This window comes from Mesocricetus auratus, unplaced genomic scaffold (assembly GCF_017639785.1).
Source record: "Mesocricetus auratus isolate SY011 unplaced genomic scaffold, BCM_Maur_2.0 Super-Scaffold_100024, whole genome shotgun sequence".
NCBI classification, from domain to species: domain Eukaryota; kingdom Metazoa; phylum Chordata; class Mammalia; order Rodentia; family Cricetidae; genus Mesocricetus; species Mesocricetus auratus.
In genome coordinates, this window is record NW_024429205.1 from 15047995 (window position 1) to 15064557 (window position 16563).

General features: G+C 51.8%; 1 protein-coding gene across 1 annotated transcript; it reads left to right on the top strand.

The window, feature by feature from the left end:
• Positions 1-2108: 2108 nt before the first annotated feature.
• Gdf7 (growth differentiation factor 7) lies at positions 2109-6246 on the top strand. The gene is made up of 2 exons (XM_005079083.4): positions 2109-2529; positions 5024-6246. Exons 1-2 carry the CDS (start codon positions 2154-2156, stop codon positions 5974-5976), a joined length of 1329 nt encoding a protein of 442 aa, XP_005079140.1. The 5' UTR covers positions 2109-2153; the 3' UTR covers positions 5977-6246.
• Positions 6247-16563: the final 10317 nt, after the last annotated feature.

Consider the following 16563-nt stretch of genomic DNA (forward strand, 5'->3'; position numbering starts at 1 on the left):
GGAAAATGATGGCCCAGGCCTCTCAGTGTTTTCCAACATGGAATTGACTTGTGAAACACAAGGTCTGGACATGAGTACCTACTGTAGAAGTAAGGCCAGCAAGGAACCAGGATCCAGTGTCCCCCTGAGCAAAGAGAGTGTCCCTCTGGCTGGCCTCTGTGTACAGTGGCAGGAGGTGGGATCCAGTGTCTCTCTGAGCGAAGAGACCCCTGACTGGTTGGCCACTGTGCAGCTTGGTGGGAAGGGAGTTACTGTAGGAAGCTCTGTGCTACCAGAGCCACTTCCCAGGGCACCCAAAGAAGGAAAGCCATAGTCAGGGCTTTTTCATCTGCTCTCCAACCTGGGCACCAAAGGCAGGTTGTCACTGCAGCTGTCCACCATCTAGGCAAGAGCAGGGAGGCTGAGCAGCAGGCAGCTCAAACCTTGGTCCAGGTGCACAGGTGCCTGCTACAGGCCGAGCTAGGGCTTTGTACAGCCCCTGTAACTCTGCAAGTATTGACCCTGGTCAGGGCATTCCTTCTAGTTCATAAGCATCCCTGAGGTCCCAGACTGAGCTCTGCCCCTGTCTCCCAGGTGGTCCTGATGGAGGAGGAATTGCTTGGGAAAAATCAGGGGTGTGTCTGTGTGTATACGCACGTGTGTGCCTGCGCGCATGCCTGCGTGCATGCGCGCACGCACGCGCGCGCGTGTGTGTGTGTGTGTGTGTGTGTGTGTGTGTGTGTGTGTGTGTGTGTGTGTGTGTGTGTGGCCTGGTTCACCACTCCGACTCCAGAGCCTGGGCCATAGTCGATCCTGAAGCAGCTTTTAGAGAGCATCTCGACCTGCAAACTCTTAAGTCCGGTTTAGATGTTCGATTTGGTATCCAATACAATTTTAAGGTAAAGGGGCAGGTGTGTATTCCAGACCCTCAAAGCCACCTGACAGTTGGTCATCTTTTTCTGGACATTATCTCTCCGGGTTTTGTCTGAAAAGGCTGGAGATCTCCCTCGCCTGCGCAGTCTTCTCTTTAGAACCATGGTTAGCCAAATAAAATGTCTTAATGCTCTGGTAACCCCTACTGATAGGGAAGATAGGGAAACCTTTTCCAACCATGCTTGAAGGATACTATAACCATAGTGGCACCAGAGCGCTACTCCAGGGATCTGCTGCTCACCTTCAGGCTTGTAGCTATGCGGGAAAGTACCAGTAGCATGTTGTCCCGCCCACCCCTCCTGTCCGACCTTGAAGAATTGTGGTCGCTCACCTGCCCCCCAGACCGTAGAGAGAGAGGTCGCCACATTGGTTGCACATTCAAACACTGAGCCCTTCCTCTGCATGGGAGTTGGCTAGTCTCTGCCTAGCTGCCTTCCTAATTCATCAAGCCCTTTAAGAGTTTTGGCTCCTTCCCTGGCCCAAGATCCCTGCCCAAATCTTTTCCTTTCCTGCAGTCGCTCCGTATCCCTCTGTCTCTTTCTGCCCTGTCCCTCCATTCACTCGTCCTTCGCCATAGATCTGGCCTCCCACTTGGATCCTCAGAGGACCGTGGCTCCGAGATGATGCCAACCAAGCATGCACAGTAAACATCCCCTGAAGCTGCTCCCTGTGACTTCCTAGTGAGCCGTCCACCAAGGGGGCTCAAGGCGAGAAAGCTGGGTGGGAGGGGCCCGGTCTTGCCTTGGCCTGGGTCTGGCTACCGTAGCACTCACAAACTAGCTGGGAGAGTGGTGCTTTTCGGAAGAGGAGTGGGGAGGAAGCTGAGCGGGATTGTGCGACGCCTCATGCTCCAGCCAGGGAGAGCGCTCAGGTCTTGGGGCGGGGAGAAGGGGGTTGCAGTGCCACAGGGAGGGGAGGCGGGGCACTGTGCTGTGGCGGGAGCCTTGGGCGAGTGGCCCTCACTTGGCAAGGACAGGGACCCGGCGTTGCAGCGAGGGGAGAGGCGGCTCTTGCCCTGCTTTGAGCGCTAGGCCTGAGTTGGGGGGGCTCAGAGCTGCAGGTCGAACGTTCAGCAGGGGGCGCTGCTCCGGGCGCTGGGCGGGGGTGGGGTAGGAGAGGAGGGGGGCAGCGGCTTGCTGCGCACACTTCCCCCCATTATTAAACACTATGTTCAAAAGGCGTCGGGGGACTTCCCGGAGCCACGGAGCCCGTGTCGCGAGGCCGATCGGCCCACGGAGCCCATGGACCTGAGCGCTGCCGCCGCGCTGTGTCTCTGGCTGCTGAGCGCCTGCCGTCCCCGCGACGGGCTGGAAGCTGCCGCGGTGCTCCGAGCGGCGGGGGCAGGACCAGCCTGGAACCCTGGTGGCGGTGGCGGCGGCGGCGGCGGGCGATCCCTCGTCCGGGCTCCGGGCCCTTTAGCTCTCCAGGCCGCCACAGTTCCCGGACCCCGCGCTGTGCGTCGCGCTGCGGGCTCTGGCTTCAGGAACGGCTCAGTGGTGCCACACCACTTCATGATGTCACTTTACCGGAGCCTGGCTGGGAGGGCTCTGGCTACGGAGACCTCGGGGCACCGCCAAGCCGACACGATCACCGGCTTCATAGACCAAGCGACTCAAGGTACTTTGCGTATACTCTGTGCAAGCACACCCTGCCTGCTCCGAGCTGGGGGAGACAAACTTCTGCTCTATTGCCTTGTGAGCCTTGGCCCCATGAATCCCATCTTCAGGTGTTAGAAACTTCGTCTCCGAAGTCAAAGCATCCGAACCCGCTAAGTCTGGCACTGTAGTGCTAGTCAAGGCTTGGTTTCCGAGGGCTGAGGGGATGGGGGTCCCTCTTTGGAACTGTCAGGTCTCCCTCAAGCTGGAGAGCAGAGTTCAAGAGTCGCTGTTTGGGGAAGGGTCTAGAATGGCCTCGGGCCTGGAGCCCACGGAGAAGAAAGGACAGGACTGGGGACCATGGAGTTCCCACCAAGAGGGACTAGTGGTGGCAGGAGCTCCCTGTCTCCAGGGGAGAACACACAAATTGAAGGAGTTAAGAAGAAATGAGGGTAGAGAAACAGGTACTGAAAAAAGTAAATGGCCTCCCTCTGTATCAGGACACCCCCCCCCCCAGCAGGCGGCACTGGTGAATGGTGGCTTGTGTGTGGGAAGTGAGTTTGAGCGCCCGTGCTCTGTGGCAGCTAGGCCCTGGCGGCCAGAGTCCAGGACTTTGGTTGTGTGGGGAGGACAGGGATGCCTGGAGCTCAAGATTCCCATCTTACCCTGTTCTGGAGCCTCCAAAGGTATGGTGTGGGTGGGGTTGCAGGGTAGTGGCTGTGTGTCATCTGGCTTTTATTAATCTCCATTGAAGTCATTAAAGTAGACAGATAGGGAAAATGTAACTAATTTCAGGCGGAAATACAAGTAATTTGGGCCTTAATTCTACCCAGCCAAAGATCTAGCTTGGAAATCAGGAGGGAAAGGAAGGCAAATGGGCCAGGAAAGTAAAGTTGGGCAGCCACGGGCAGTCTGCAAGTCATTGCTACCAGCGTGGGAAAGCAGGCAGAGGCCACCATGCAGTAATCACCCATCTCAGAAACACACACAGTACCTAGGAGCAGACGGCTTTCTTGTCCGTACACAGAAATCCTGAGCTCAAATGGCCCTTAGGGGACCAGTGCATCTTCAGAAGGTCTGCCACAGCACTCCATACCGAGTCATGGGAAGCTCCAACCCCGGGACACAGAATCAGAGAAAACTCTAGACCTGTCCCTGCAGGGGCTGAGAGCTTGGGAAGGGCCCCGGAGTAGCAGAAGCATCAGACTGGGTTAGGGCTGGCTGGGTGCACTGTGTTATAGAACCAGCTGAGTCCTTACAGTGGAGCTCTGCTTGGCCAGCAAGACCGGGGCTGGCCATCTTTCCTCCCTCCCTGGAGAGGCCAGTTGAGGTGGAGGCTCCAGAGAAAACTGGGCCTGGGGAGACAGCCCACCACCTCTGTCTAGTTGGCTACCACCAGCTTCAGTAGAACAGAATTGCTTGAGCAATACACCTAGACTGCAGACAAGGCATGAAGGCCTGGCGTCCACGGTTGGTGAACAAATCCTGAAGGTGGGGGAGTCTGCATGGTCTCTCCGGGAAGGGGCAAAACGAAACCATATGACCCCTTCAAAGGCTATGCCTTATCTGCTCGTTGGTGGAATTTAAACTTTTTTTTTTGCCTGAGTCCACCCCTAAAGAAAAAGTGCCCGTGTTCAGAAATAAAACTTCAGGCCTAAAATAAATCACACAGGGGGAAAGATTAAGCAGCACACCGGAGGCCACCATCACAGCTTTTCCAGGAAGGTTCTTTGTACCCACAGCCTTTTCCCTTCTCCTTGGTGGCTGTGGAACACCAGGAGGAGCCAAGAATTGGGTTGAGGAGGGCGACTAACAATGAAAGCTCTGGGAGGACTTGGGAGAACCTGTCGCTAACCTGAGTCTTCATTTCCATTTTGCTAAAGGGGTTGGGTGGGCTGGAGGTGAGGAGGTCTGTGTCGCGGTGCGGCCGCGTTTCGTTTCTGGACTATTCTCAGGGCCCAGTTTGTCTAGTAGCCTGGGTTGGGAAAAGAGAGGACACCAAACGGGAAAATGTTTTTAGGGAACGAGAATTTTTCGTTTACCTACAGCCAGGGCGAACTTGCAGCTCTCTCTGGGGGTGCTCAGCCCATCAGTAAGGGGCAATTGTCATACAAAGCCTCAGGAAAATATGCACCTGACCAAAAACCCGACCTACCGTTTAGGGAAAGGCAAGGCGCTGGTGCAGGCAGCAGAATAAAGAGGCCTTAAGGTTTGGTCCAGGGTGTGGTGGTGCGCTCTTGGCTCCACAGTTCAGCTATTAGATGTTTAAATCTGTTGTCATCGCTGATGGCAGAGGAACCAAAGCTTCAGGTGTAGGAGACAAGAAAGGATCCCCTTGCCTGGGCCAGATTAGCAGCATTCTTTCTGGAGCCCAGATGTGGGGACGTTGGCCTGCTCCTATGGGCCTTCCAGAGCTATGTTTGTGTCCAGGCCAGCCAAGTCAAACCAAGCTGCCCCCATGGCTGTGTGTAGAGCCTGTACTCTCACTTGCCTCTGTTTCTGTCCTTGCCCTGCAGAGGAATCGGGGGCCGAGCCCGGCCAGAACTTTCTATTCGATGTATCCGGCCTCCCAGAGGCCGACGAGGTGGTGAGTGCCCAGCTGCGTGTGCTACGCCGGAGGTCTCCGGAGCCAGACCTGGACAGTGCGACCCTCCCTCCGCTGCTGCAGCTGTCTTCCTGCCCTGACGCGACCCGCACATCTTACCTGCTGCACTCGCGGTCTGCCGAGCCCCTTAAAGTGGCTCACTGGGAAGCGTTTGACGTGACGGACGCGGTGCAGAGCCACCGGCGCAATCCGCTCTCCTCCCGCAAGTTCTGCCTGGTTCTGCGCGCGGTGGATGGCTCCGGCAGCAGCCCGCTGGCCCTAAGACGACTGGGCTTCGGCTGGCCGGGCGGCGGCACCGCTGCGGAGGAGCGTGCGCTGTTGGTGATCTCTTCCCGTACACAGAGGAAAGAGAGTCTGTTTCGGGAGATCCGCGCCCAGGCCCGCGCGCTCCGGGCTGCGGCCGAGCCGCCTCCCGATCCAGGACCAGGCACACGCTCTCGGAAAGCAACCCCGGGTGGACGCAGGCGGCGGCGGACGGCTCTGGCGGGGACTCGGGGAGCACAGGGCAGCGGTGGAGGCGGCGGCAAGGGCCATGGGCGCAGGGGTCGGAGCCGCTGCAGCCGCAAGCCTCTGCACGTGGACTTTAAGGAGCTGGGCTGGGACGACTGGATCATCGCGCCATTAGACTATGAGGCCTATCACTGCGAGGGCGTTTGTGACTTTCCCCTGCGTTCGCACCTCGAGCCTACCAACCATGCCATCATTCAGACGCTGCTCAACTCCATGGCACCTGACGCAGCGCCAGCCTCCTGCTGCGTGCCCGCACGCCTCAGTCCCATCAGCATCCTCTACATTGATGCAGCCAACAACGTGGTCTACAAGCAGTACGAGGACATGGTGGTGGAGGCCTGCGGCTGCAGGTAGCATGTGGTCTTGGGAGGGCCTCGCCGCCCAGGACCCCAGCTGAAGGAAGAACAGCCTCAGCCTGGCCTGTCACCAGGCCAGAGGGACTGTGTACGATGGCCTCTGCCTGCGCAGAGGAGAGCACACAGTCCACACTCACATTTACGCACTCCTTCACTCACGCACACATTTTACCGTGGACAGCAGGCGCTGAAAGTCTTGTGTAGATGCTACGACTGGATGTCACAGCCATGCTTATTTGCTAACATCGATACAAACAGCAGTCTCTTAGAAGTATGACTGAGTTTATGTTGCGGTAATTGGCACTAAATCCAAGCAGAAATGGGTTAGCATTGGATTTTCTTTGAGTTAGAGACTGGGTGGCTGGATTCCTGGCACTGGACACTGAGTCCCACTGCAGAGCTATAATGCCCAGATTTTCTGGAGGTGTGTATTGGGAGTCTTCAAAAACTAAGGAACTGCGGGGGGGTGGGGGTGAGGGGAGGGGAGCAGAGCACCCATCCCCCTAAGTAAGGAAGCTTTATCCAAAAGAATGTGTTGTGTCACAAATGTCAATACCGACCTAAAGAAGATCAATTCCAATTAGGAATGACCTGGAAAGTAGAAAGAATATTTTTCTCTTGGGTGTGTGCAGAATAGGATAGGATGTGCCAGGTTTAGACGCATCTAGAAGGCAGTAACAGGAGGAAGTTAGAGCCATGGCTGTACATGGGTAGCGGAGGCAGCTGCTGTGTGCCAAGAGGGTTCCTAAGAGGCTGCAAAGGAGGCTCTCGGGGCTTGAGTGTCCTGGGGTCAGCTCCTGTGGGGGATTGAAGGCCCTTGGCCAGGCAGGCATAGCCCCCTCCAAAGGCAATGTGTACTTACGCTTTGCCTTCAGATCTGTGCTGGCCTGTGTGTGCCTTTCACTGACATTCTTTGGCAGTGTGACAGTGACTGGACGTGAAGACACACACAGATGCTTCTGTTGGACCTAAAGGCACAGCCTGGACCTGCAGTGCAGCAGGAAGTCGGTCCTTGCTCCTAGACCAGTAGCGGTGGCCTTGGTGTGGAATGAGAGGGTGCTAGCCTGTCTCCCATCTCCAGAATGTCTGCTCACACAGGTTTTTAGTTTGATTTCTTGGTGTCTGTCCTTCCTTTGGGACTTCTTGTCAATGGCTGGGAAAGAGAAATAACCTGGGCTGCACCTGTTGGAGGGCTTCCAGGACAGTGTTAACATTATGCTGTGTGTTCTCCTTTAGGCTGTGGTAAAGGTATTAACTCTGCCCGTGTCTTGGATGCCAAGGTCCAGGATAGTTTATAGGTATTTTAGTCCTTAGTGGTTATACTACTCTCCCCAGAGACAATAAAGATGAAGATTTAGATCCAGCTAATTTATTTAAGAGCTCCAGCTGAGTTCTTTTCATTTTGTAAAATTTCCCCCCAGGGGAAATAACCCATGTATAATTTATTCTTAAGATGAAGATTATTCTTCCTTTAGAATGTGAACTTGTATGGCTGTGAATAGCTGTAACCAGAAAATGCAGCAATTTCAGTTTGGTTTTTTTCTTTTTAAATTACAAAGTGGCTACTCTTGATAGAATTCCATCTTTGTGTGTGTGTGTGTGTGTGTGTGTGTGTGTGTGTGTGTGTGTGTGTGTGTGTGTGTGTGTGTGACTGGGCAGAGGTATCCATGCAGATTTCTGGATTCTGCAAGGGAAAGTCTCCCTCTTCTTTTTTAAATGATGATTTTAATAGTGATTGGTCTGAGGTCATCATGGATAATAAAAATGGCACAAAAGTTGTATTAGAAAGTTTCAAAAAGTTAATGAAAACTACAGCTGACTATTAGTTTTGAGAAAGACATAGGGTATTTACTGCTCTTAGATAGAAGCAAACATTTTTGATACTTCTTTCTTTCTTTCTTTCTTTCTTTCTTTCTTTCTTTCTTTGTGACTAGGCCAAACAACTTTTGTGTAAAGATATCTTGATTTAGCCTGGGCATTGTATGTAGAGAAATGTCCAGTCCACCCCCACATTTTAAGTTGATGACCTCTTTCTTACAAGAAGTGTCCCAAGTGATGCTTGAGAGCTGTTATTTCCCTGCATTGAGACCAAATCACAGAAGGGTGTTGCCTTTAGACTGGTCACCTTTGTCCTCTGAAGCCTCAGGTGTTCTTTGTTTACTGAATGAAAGGACCATCTCCCAGGTTTCCCTTAGACCTTTGTGGAATCATCCCTGGCAAAAGTGCTCCTCTTCCAGTTCTGCTCCAGATGGTCTATTTTCTACCACAAAAGGGCCACCTCATGTGGGACAGATGGGATGTAGTTAAACTAGCTTTGCCAAGAGGCAGAGAAAGGCCACTGTCTGCACAGTTGGGAACACTCTTCCTTTGCCTGTCATCCAGGAGTGCTGGGTGACCAGGACTGAAATCCCGTGGCTGGAAGATACAGTCAACACTGTTCTGGTTGATCAGGGACCATGGCTGTCAGGAGTCCCTTTCTCCCCAGTCTGAGGTCACCAAAGTATTCCTGCTGAGGTAAAGAGAATTCTCTGCTTAGTTAGGGGAAGAGTGCACTACTACTTGAGATAATTTGAACCACTGCTTCGAGTGAGCTAACTCCCTGCTCAGGAAGCAGGGGCAGGCCAGCTGGGCCCAGGGGCCTGCCAGACACCAAGCTTGGTCTGGTGTGCTGCTTGAAGCCATAATTTATGGATTAAGGTAAACCCCTCCTTTGGCAGGAAGGCATTTTCAGGATTCCTAGACTCTGGCCTTGTGGGATTTGGGGTTACCAAGCAGCTGGACTGGCCCTTGCAGAGAGCGTGGGTAGCTTCTTAATCTGATTGCGGGGAAGCTGTGAGCTGTGCTTGGCCCTTGTCTACTTCCCTGGCATTTTTATGCTCGAGTGGCAGGGGAGTAACAAGCTGTGCATTGTGTGGGAGTGATGCCAAAGGCTACTGGATCTCTGTCCCACGCTGCTCTTCCCTGACAACCATCATGGTGTCCCCAGGGATACATACTGGGTTTGAGTCCTGAAGAGAACCCTGGCACGCCACGGATGGGGCAGGAGACAGCCAGTCCTACAGGCCCCCATCCCACCAGTTACTCCCCATCAGGGCCAACACAAACGAGGCTGTAGATCACACTCCTCCTTAAAGCAGGGTGTCCAGTCACGTTCTTCCCAAGAGAGCATCTTGTGCCTCCAGAGGCCAGCTCTTCCCTTGCTGGAGTCTGTCGACAACACACTGTCATGGACCTTGCTGCTTCTCCAGAGTGTTCTCTTGGGGTACAGGGAAGCAGAGGTCCTCTCAGTACACTCAGCATCAGTTGGGTTGGGAGGAAGGAGGCTCTGAAAGTAACTTTCTTTCTGGGAGCCATGGGCCTGCATTTCCCTCTTAGGTGTGTCTGGAGTGGGAAAGAGAGAAGGTGTAAAATTTGGGGAATGGGTGAGAGATGACTAGATTTCCATAGGGTGAGGAGTCTCATGGCTTCTGTACACTAAGGGGTCAGCTCTCTTCATAGTTTAACCTGGGCCTGCCTTGTAGGAGGTCACTTGAGTGTATTGGATCCACAGGTCGTCTCTTGAGAGATACCTGAGGCAAGTCAATCAGGGGTAGTTAATCTCCCTGCCTACAGCTTTTGTCTCTTAAATGAGAACTGATCCTGTTCTAAGGTTCAGGATTCTTCTAGAAAACTGTTTGGACATTCCAAGGCAAAGTGAATAACCCTAGTCACAGCCGCATCACCAGAGTTCTGTGACCCAATCTCCCTTGTCTTTTCTGAGCAAGGTTTCTCTATGTAGTCCTGGCTTTCATGGAACTCGCTTTGTAGACCAGGTTGGCTTCAGACTCAGAGATTGGCCTGCCTCTGCTTTCCCAGTCCTGGGATTAAAGGTGTGCACCACCACTGTCCAGCTGTGGCTTTTTTCAGTCAATGTGTATGCATATTTGTCATCTTATCTCAATGCCAGCCTCTTCTGGGGCTTCACAAATGTTGCTTCAGTTTTTACCTGGGGTCAGGCAGGCACAGGAGAGGCCAAACCTGAGGCATAGGGTTTGGTTTCCCCACCAACTAAGAACTGTCCCGGGTCCTCTGGTTGGAGAGTGCAGCTACCCTGGCTCAAGATGTGTTTGTGTTCATAGTCGGCCACATCCTGACTGAGCCTGCCTGATGACTGAGTTCTGGACAAGGGCTCGGTATCTGCTGTGAGTTCTCTCTGGTGACAACAGAAGAAAGTCTGATCAAAACAGCCCCCCCACCCCCTGCCTTCCTCTTTATGGCATAGGTCTGTGGCAAGGGTCTAAAGCTTACCAGCAGAGTGATTTGGTGTCATGGCTCAGAAGCCTTCTTGTCCTCTTTTCTACAACCTGGAAGATGGTGGCAGTGTTAAGAAGAGCTCAGAACAGCACAAATGGGTACCCCTAGTGAGTCAGTGGTGAGGGAACCCTGTTCTGAAGACGGTCACATCCCCCGGCTACCAATGGAAGTTGGCCCTTTGAAGCAGTAGGCAAAGCCCAGGGCTGTGAGCTCTGGGGATCATTCGGGTACCCTGGATGCTCGGCTTCTGATGTGCGCACATCCACTTTAACCGAGTCCCGCCAATGCTGTGCTTGCAGTCAGCTTACAACTCGACTCTAGCACAGTGGTTCCCACCCTTCCTAATGCCTTGCTCCTTTAATACCGTTCCTCATGTTGTGGTGACCCTCCCCCCAAACGTAAAATTATTTTTGTTGATATTTCATAACTGTGGTTTTGCTACTTGATATGAGTCGTAATGTAAATATTCTGTTTTCTGCTGGTCTTAGGCGACCCCATAAAAGGGTCACTCGACCCCCAAAGGGGTTGTGACCTATAGGCTGAGAACTGCTGACCTTCAGTCAGGCAGAAGTGGAGATAGTGCTTCCTTGGGCATGGTAGGGTATAAGGTCACTGAAAAACCAGCCTGAATTTCAAGACTGCTCTGGCTGCTGCTGATATCCAATACTCCTAGCAGCAGGCCTGGCCAGTAAGCGAAGGTTCATTCCTCCCTCTCAGTGCTGACCTTGCAGGCCTCCTCAGCACCTGTGAAGCACATACAGGACTGGTGGATTTCACATGCATCCCTGTCAATGCAAGAGGGCTGTGGCAGCTACAGAAACTCCCTGAGACCCATTTCTGTGTTCGCTGTGAAGGTGTGAGAAGCACATTGCGTTCACCAGGAGAACTTTCTAAAGTAGAAACTCTTCACTCGGAGGGAAGACTGATATTGTAGTCCAGGCACTTCTTATCCTTTTCAGGGAATGTTAGAATAAACAAGGGTATCAGAAAAGTCCCAGGGCCAAATCCAGGCGCTGTGCAATAGGCCTTCAGGATGAGGCCAGGCATTTTGCTTCTGCATTTCTGTTTTTCTACCCTTTGGATGGTGGTGGCTGGGGATGTGGCCAGGCAGGAGATGGGTATGTAGTTGTCTTTTGTGGTCATGTAGTGCTTCGTCTGAGCAGTCCAGGAATCTACCATCCACATAATTCCAATGTCTAGAGATAGGGTGAGAAGCCATGTTTTGCGTGCAATGCCCCCAGACTTGTGGCTGTCAGTATCCAGAACTATGTCTTGCTCTTCTGGTTATGAGCACATTGTGGACAAAATCAAGAGCTCTGGGAAAGCTGTTGCAGAAGCCCGGCTGAATTAGAAGTAAATGTGAACTGATCCACCAACAGCCACAATGTCCGCTCCCGTGTGGCAGTGCCTGTGGCTCTATCTATGCCTGCAAGCTGCTTGCTCAGAGAAATTGCATATAAGCTGTCCATGCTTCCAAAGTCAGTACTTTCAGACCCCCTGACGGCCTGGCTCCTTTCAGACAGCTCATGTGGACTATAGGCAGCCATTGTCTATGGTTTTCCTGTGTGAAGCCTGCTAGGCAGGGACATGATGTTCTGGGGCCCTTTCCCTGACACAGGAGTGAGGTCCCTGATGCCTCCCAGGGTACAGTAACAATTTGCTTTGAGGATTCCGGGATGGCTTGAGGAACAGGCCCCACTATTGAAGCCAGCCTGTCAGAGTCTACACAATCTGCACTCTGTCTAGGAAGATCCAGTTTGGTGAGGAAGTCCAGCGTGCAACGTGCCTCCTGGCTGGGAAACTAATGCTCCAAGCTGGGAACTGAGACCCTACAGAGAGCGGTTTCTGTGGCGTTCTCCACCTCAGATAAACCACAGTGTGAACATGAACATTAATTTTGCATTTCACATTCCACGGTGGGACAAACAGCTTTTATCTTTGGTTGTTTGATTTGTCATAATCTGGTGTTTAAGATGTAAGTTTTTCCACTCCAAAAGAATAGTTCATGCATTAAAAACAAAAACAAGGTTTAACATACTATCTGTGACTTTCCCTTTTAGCAGATGATGTAAGTGGCCCTGCAATGATTTTTGTTCTGTTTTATGTATAAATTAAGAGGCAGATCTTTCCAGTCCCAGCACTGTGAAGGCCATTGCTGAGTCCTGAACCTGCTTATGGTATGGTGCTGTGTAAGCAGGCCCTGGGTGGGCAGTGGAATGCAGCACACAGTGAGTGGCCCGGAGCTTAAAAAGTCATTTTAATCTGATTCTGACACTGTAATTTTAAGGAAATGGAAAAATGTGACGCGATGGTAATGCCACCAAGGCTCAAGTCCACGCTGCTCCCTCAGCAGCTAAAGACAGAATTAATTAGATTTAGGGGAAGTTGCTTTCATTTTGCAATGACACCTACTGGTCCTCAGCTTGGCTTCCTAAGAAGATGGGGCAGGCGCTGGGCGGGAGACATTTTGAAAACTGAAATCTCCTTGTTGGCGGTCTTCCAGCTTGGGTTTGGCCGGAGCAGAGCTGCAAGGCTTGCAGGCTGCAGTTGGCCATCTGCCTGCTGCCCAGCCTGGCCAGTTGGGCAGCCATTGATGGCATTGCGCAATGCTGCTGTGACAAAGCCAGCCAGCAGGGAATCCCTAGAGGACAGGCATGACTCTGTGTGTATATGTACTCCCAAATTTAGGTAGGTTGTACATATTGAAATGTAAATGACCTGTAAAACAGAAACTATTTTCTCATCCGTTACATAGCAGTATATATTTGTTAAATAGCTTGCGTGCTCAACATACACCACTTTGATATTTTGTACAGATAAACTGATTAAATGTTTTATCCATAAAGATGCTTCTGACTGGTGTTTGGAGATGGAAGTTTTGACCTCCGTTGTTTAGCCTTTCTGTGTTAGTCTAGTTCTGCTCCGCTTTGGAGAGTGTGTCAAACAGGAAGCTACATGGTAGGCCTGACCCTGCTAGTCTATGCTGAGCGTGGTCTAAGATACCAGGGTTGCTATGTGGCATAAATGGTAAGGAGACCCAAGCATAGGGCTGTTGTACCCTAAGTCCTTGTGACCACCTTGCAGAGGACACTATGCACAGCCATGCCTTACGTAAGGTCACTGAGTAGGTCTGGGTCCAGGGAGAAAAGGTTTTTTCTCTCTGGGACATGAGGAGTGGACAGTTGTTCAAAATATAATTGTATGGGATAAACTCCAGGCTATGAGGAAGACCTATGTCACCACAGAATGCATGGGCTAGCCTCTGAAGTGTCAAGGGATAAAGACCACAGAGTGGCTTCTCTGAGACCAATGGCATATTCCAGAGAATCAAGCCTTAGAGCAAGTCTGCCAGACCATTCTGGCTTGGTCCTCCAGACAGCCCCTCCTTGGCTCCCATCCCGACAGAATGTAGTGTGCACCTGGCTGGTCCACCGCCTTCTTCCACATCGGAAGAAGGCTACTGCATCTGTTGTTTCTGATCAACAAGAGATGCAGTTGTGACAGGACCTGGCTCTCACAAAGTACATGTGACCAATGTGACCACTGGGGATACGAAGCTTCAGCAGTGTGGCCACCTTTGTGACAGTGATTGCAGCACCTGCTCAGTTTGGACACAATGTTCCTGCAGCGTGCTAATGAAAGTCTCTGTTGTCATGTTTCTCCCCTATCAAAGATATATCTCCAGTCTCTCTTTGTGCTCGTAACTTCATTATTAAATGAAAAATCTGTCTTCTCAGTTAAATGCTCTGGCAGGTGCAATAAATGTGTAAGTTCTAGGATCCTTCCACAGAGGTGTAAAGTCTTCTCATGTTCGTTACATTCCTAGGTTAAAATTTCACTGGTTTTCATTGACCACATGGCCCACTCCAGCATGCTGTGCAGGGGCTCACTCATACACAAGAGAAGGGGCATTTGTGGGGAGAAAGTCAGGGGATTTGAAATTGTATCCAACTTCCCCAACACACAGTTGTGAAAGGTCTAAAAGGCTCGTCAGTGACTGATTCTGAGGAGGCCAAGCTGGACTTCTGTTCCCTCCCAGGCTCTGCTGTGCACAGGTTGCCCTTGGTGCTGTTCATTTCCGAGCAGGCTGGGGTGAAGGTGTCCTGCTGCTCCTCCACTGAGGATGGGGACTGCTGTGGTCACAGATGTGCGGAGCTCACATATCCTTGGAACCCGCACTCATTTGGTCAGAAAGACCAGAGATCTGGGGAGTCTTTTCCTCAGGGATATGTCACCAGTGCTGACTTCAGTGGGACTGTGGGTGTCTGCCGAGTCCTAATCACATGCAGGTGCACAGTGATGGCCAGTACCAGGAAGCCCAGATGTGCTCAGAGCCTGAGCTGGGTGGATTTGCAGAGGTGGGATTCTAGTCCCTCTGTGAGGGAGAGAGACCATGCAGGTGCACCCACACCCTGTGGCTGTAATGGGCGCCCAGTCAGGGGTCACATTCCCATCCCAGAGAGGAGGGATTTTCCCATAGACATACCCAGGAAGGAAATCCACCCCACCGTGGGGAGGTCAGCATGAGCCCCTTCATCAGAATGTTTGAGGAATGTAATACAAAATGAGTAGGCTCTCCTCAGCCTGTCCATTGTCTTGTGTATTGTTCCTGTAATTCCCACTTGGGGTACTCTGCAGGGTTAGAGCTCAGTAGTTAATAAGTCACGTATTTGGTAGTTGCTAATACCTAAGCCTCAAAGGTTTTATAATTATAGAAGAAGAGAAGTAACCATTGTAGTCAGACCAGATGAAATGGGCCACAAGGGGTAGTGGCCTTGTTTGGTAGTTCCTTGGTGTCAGGAAGTGCACATCTGTCTTTGAATGTACTCTGATTGGGAAATGCAGACATGTCTCTGTCCAATACTCTCACTGTCATGCCTAAATTGAGGATGCAGAGGTCCTCAGATGGGACTTCCTGATAGTCTGACCCACTGGGAACCTGCATTCTGTGAGAGGTTGCCTGCTAGATATAGAAAAAAAGCTTAAGCTAATTTAGACAACCCAGCTCATACTGAAGTCTAGTGGCAGGACCTATCTCTGGCAGGCACAGAGATGATTCCAACTCCAGCCCACCTTCTAGAACTCTCCTTTAAAGGACAAGGAGGGATGACAGTAGGGGTCGGAAGGAGCTGCTGTCCCTGCAGTCATGATGCTGACAGGTCCAATAGTGTCATCGCAGCTCTCCAGGGGGCTGGCAAGGGAGAGTTAAATGGGTGCCCAGGAGGCAGAAGCAGTTGGTATTTCGGGACAAGTCTCAGGGCCTAGACATGACGGGAACTGGAAGCGGTGATTCTCAGGGATTAAGAGCAAACACACATGCAGAGGAGTGACTGTGTCAGGAACAGGGCACCTGTGCCTAGAAGGCTTGGCAGAGTGCATCCTTGATAGACACCAGCATGTGGGCTTTCCTCCTCCCAAAATAATCCTGAGAAAACTGGGCAGTTACAGCTTTCAGTTCTACAAGTCTCACTCATGACCAAGCATCTCCTTTTACTTCTGCTTGCGTGTGTGTGTGTGTGTGTGTGTGTGTGTGTGTGTGTTTGTGTGTGTGTGTCTGGGGTGGGGGTCTCACTACCCTTTATGTGATTCCCTTTCCCATCCTTCCACTCCTGCAGGGTCTGCCCTCTGTGGCCTCCAGGAGGCAGCATGGTGTAGTAGAAAGAAGAAGGGGACAAAGCCTTATCTTTAGAGCAGTGGCAGCTCAACTCCTGTAACCTGCTGGCTAAAAAATGTTTTTAAAGTTTATTTTAATTATATGTATTTGTGTGTGTGTGTGTGTGTGTGTGTGTGTGTGTGTGCATCTGAGTGCAGGTTCCCATGGAGCCCAGAGGCATCAGATCTCCCTGGATCTGGAGTTGTAGATGGTTGTGAGCATCCCAAGGGTGCTTAGAACTGAACTCATGTCGCCTAGGAGTGGTCTGAGCGCTTATTCCTTGAGCATCTTTCCAGCCCCAGCAGCTATGAAATCTTGAGTGAGGCAGGGCACTTTGCACCTAGGTTATTTGAACACTGGGTAAGTCAGAGCCTCCAAGGACTGGGAAGCCTGTATGTGAAACTGGGACAGCTCAAGCCATACCTTACCTGGACCTGTTCTTTATGCCAGACTGGTCCAATTGGGCCTGTTCTTTATGAGTAAAGGAAGTCCCTCCCACTCTCCCCTAGAAACTCCCTCTTCACAGAACTATAGCAACACCGTGTTCTCCATGGCCCTTGCCATGCTGCCAGGGTGCCACCTGGAGCTTCAGCAGGTATCATGTTCACTGACAACAGTCTTGGTCTGGAGGTGGTGGAG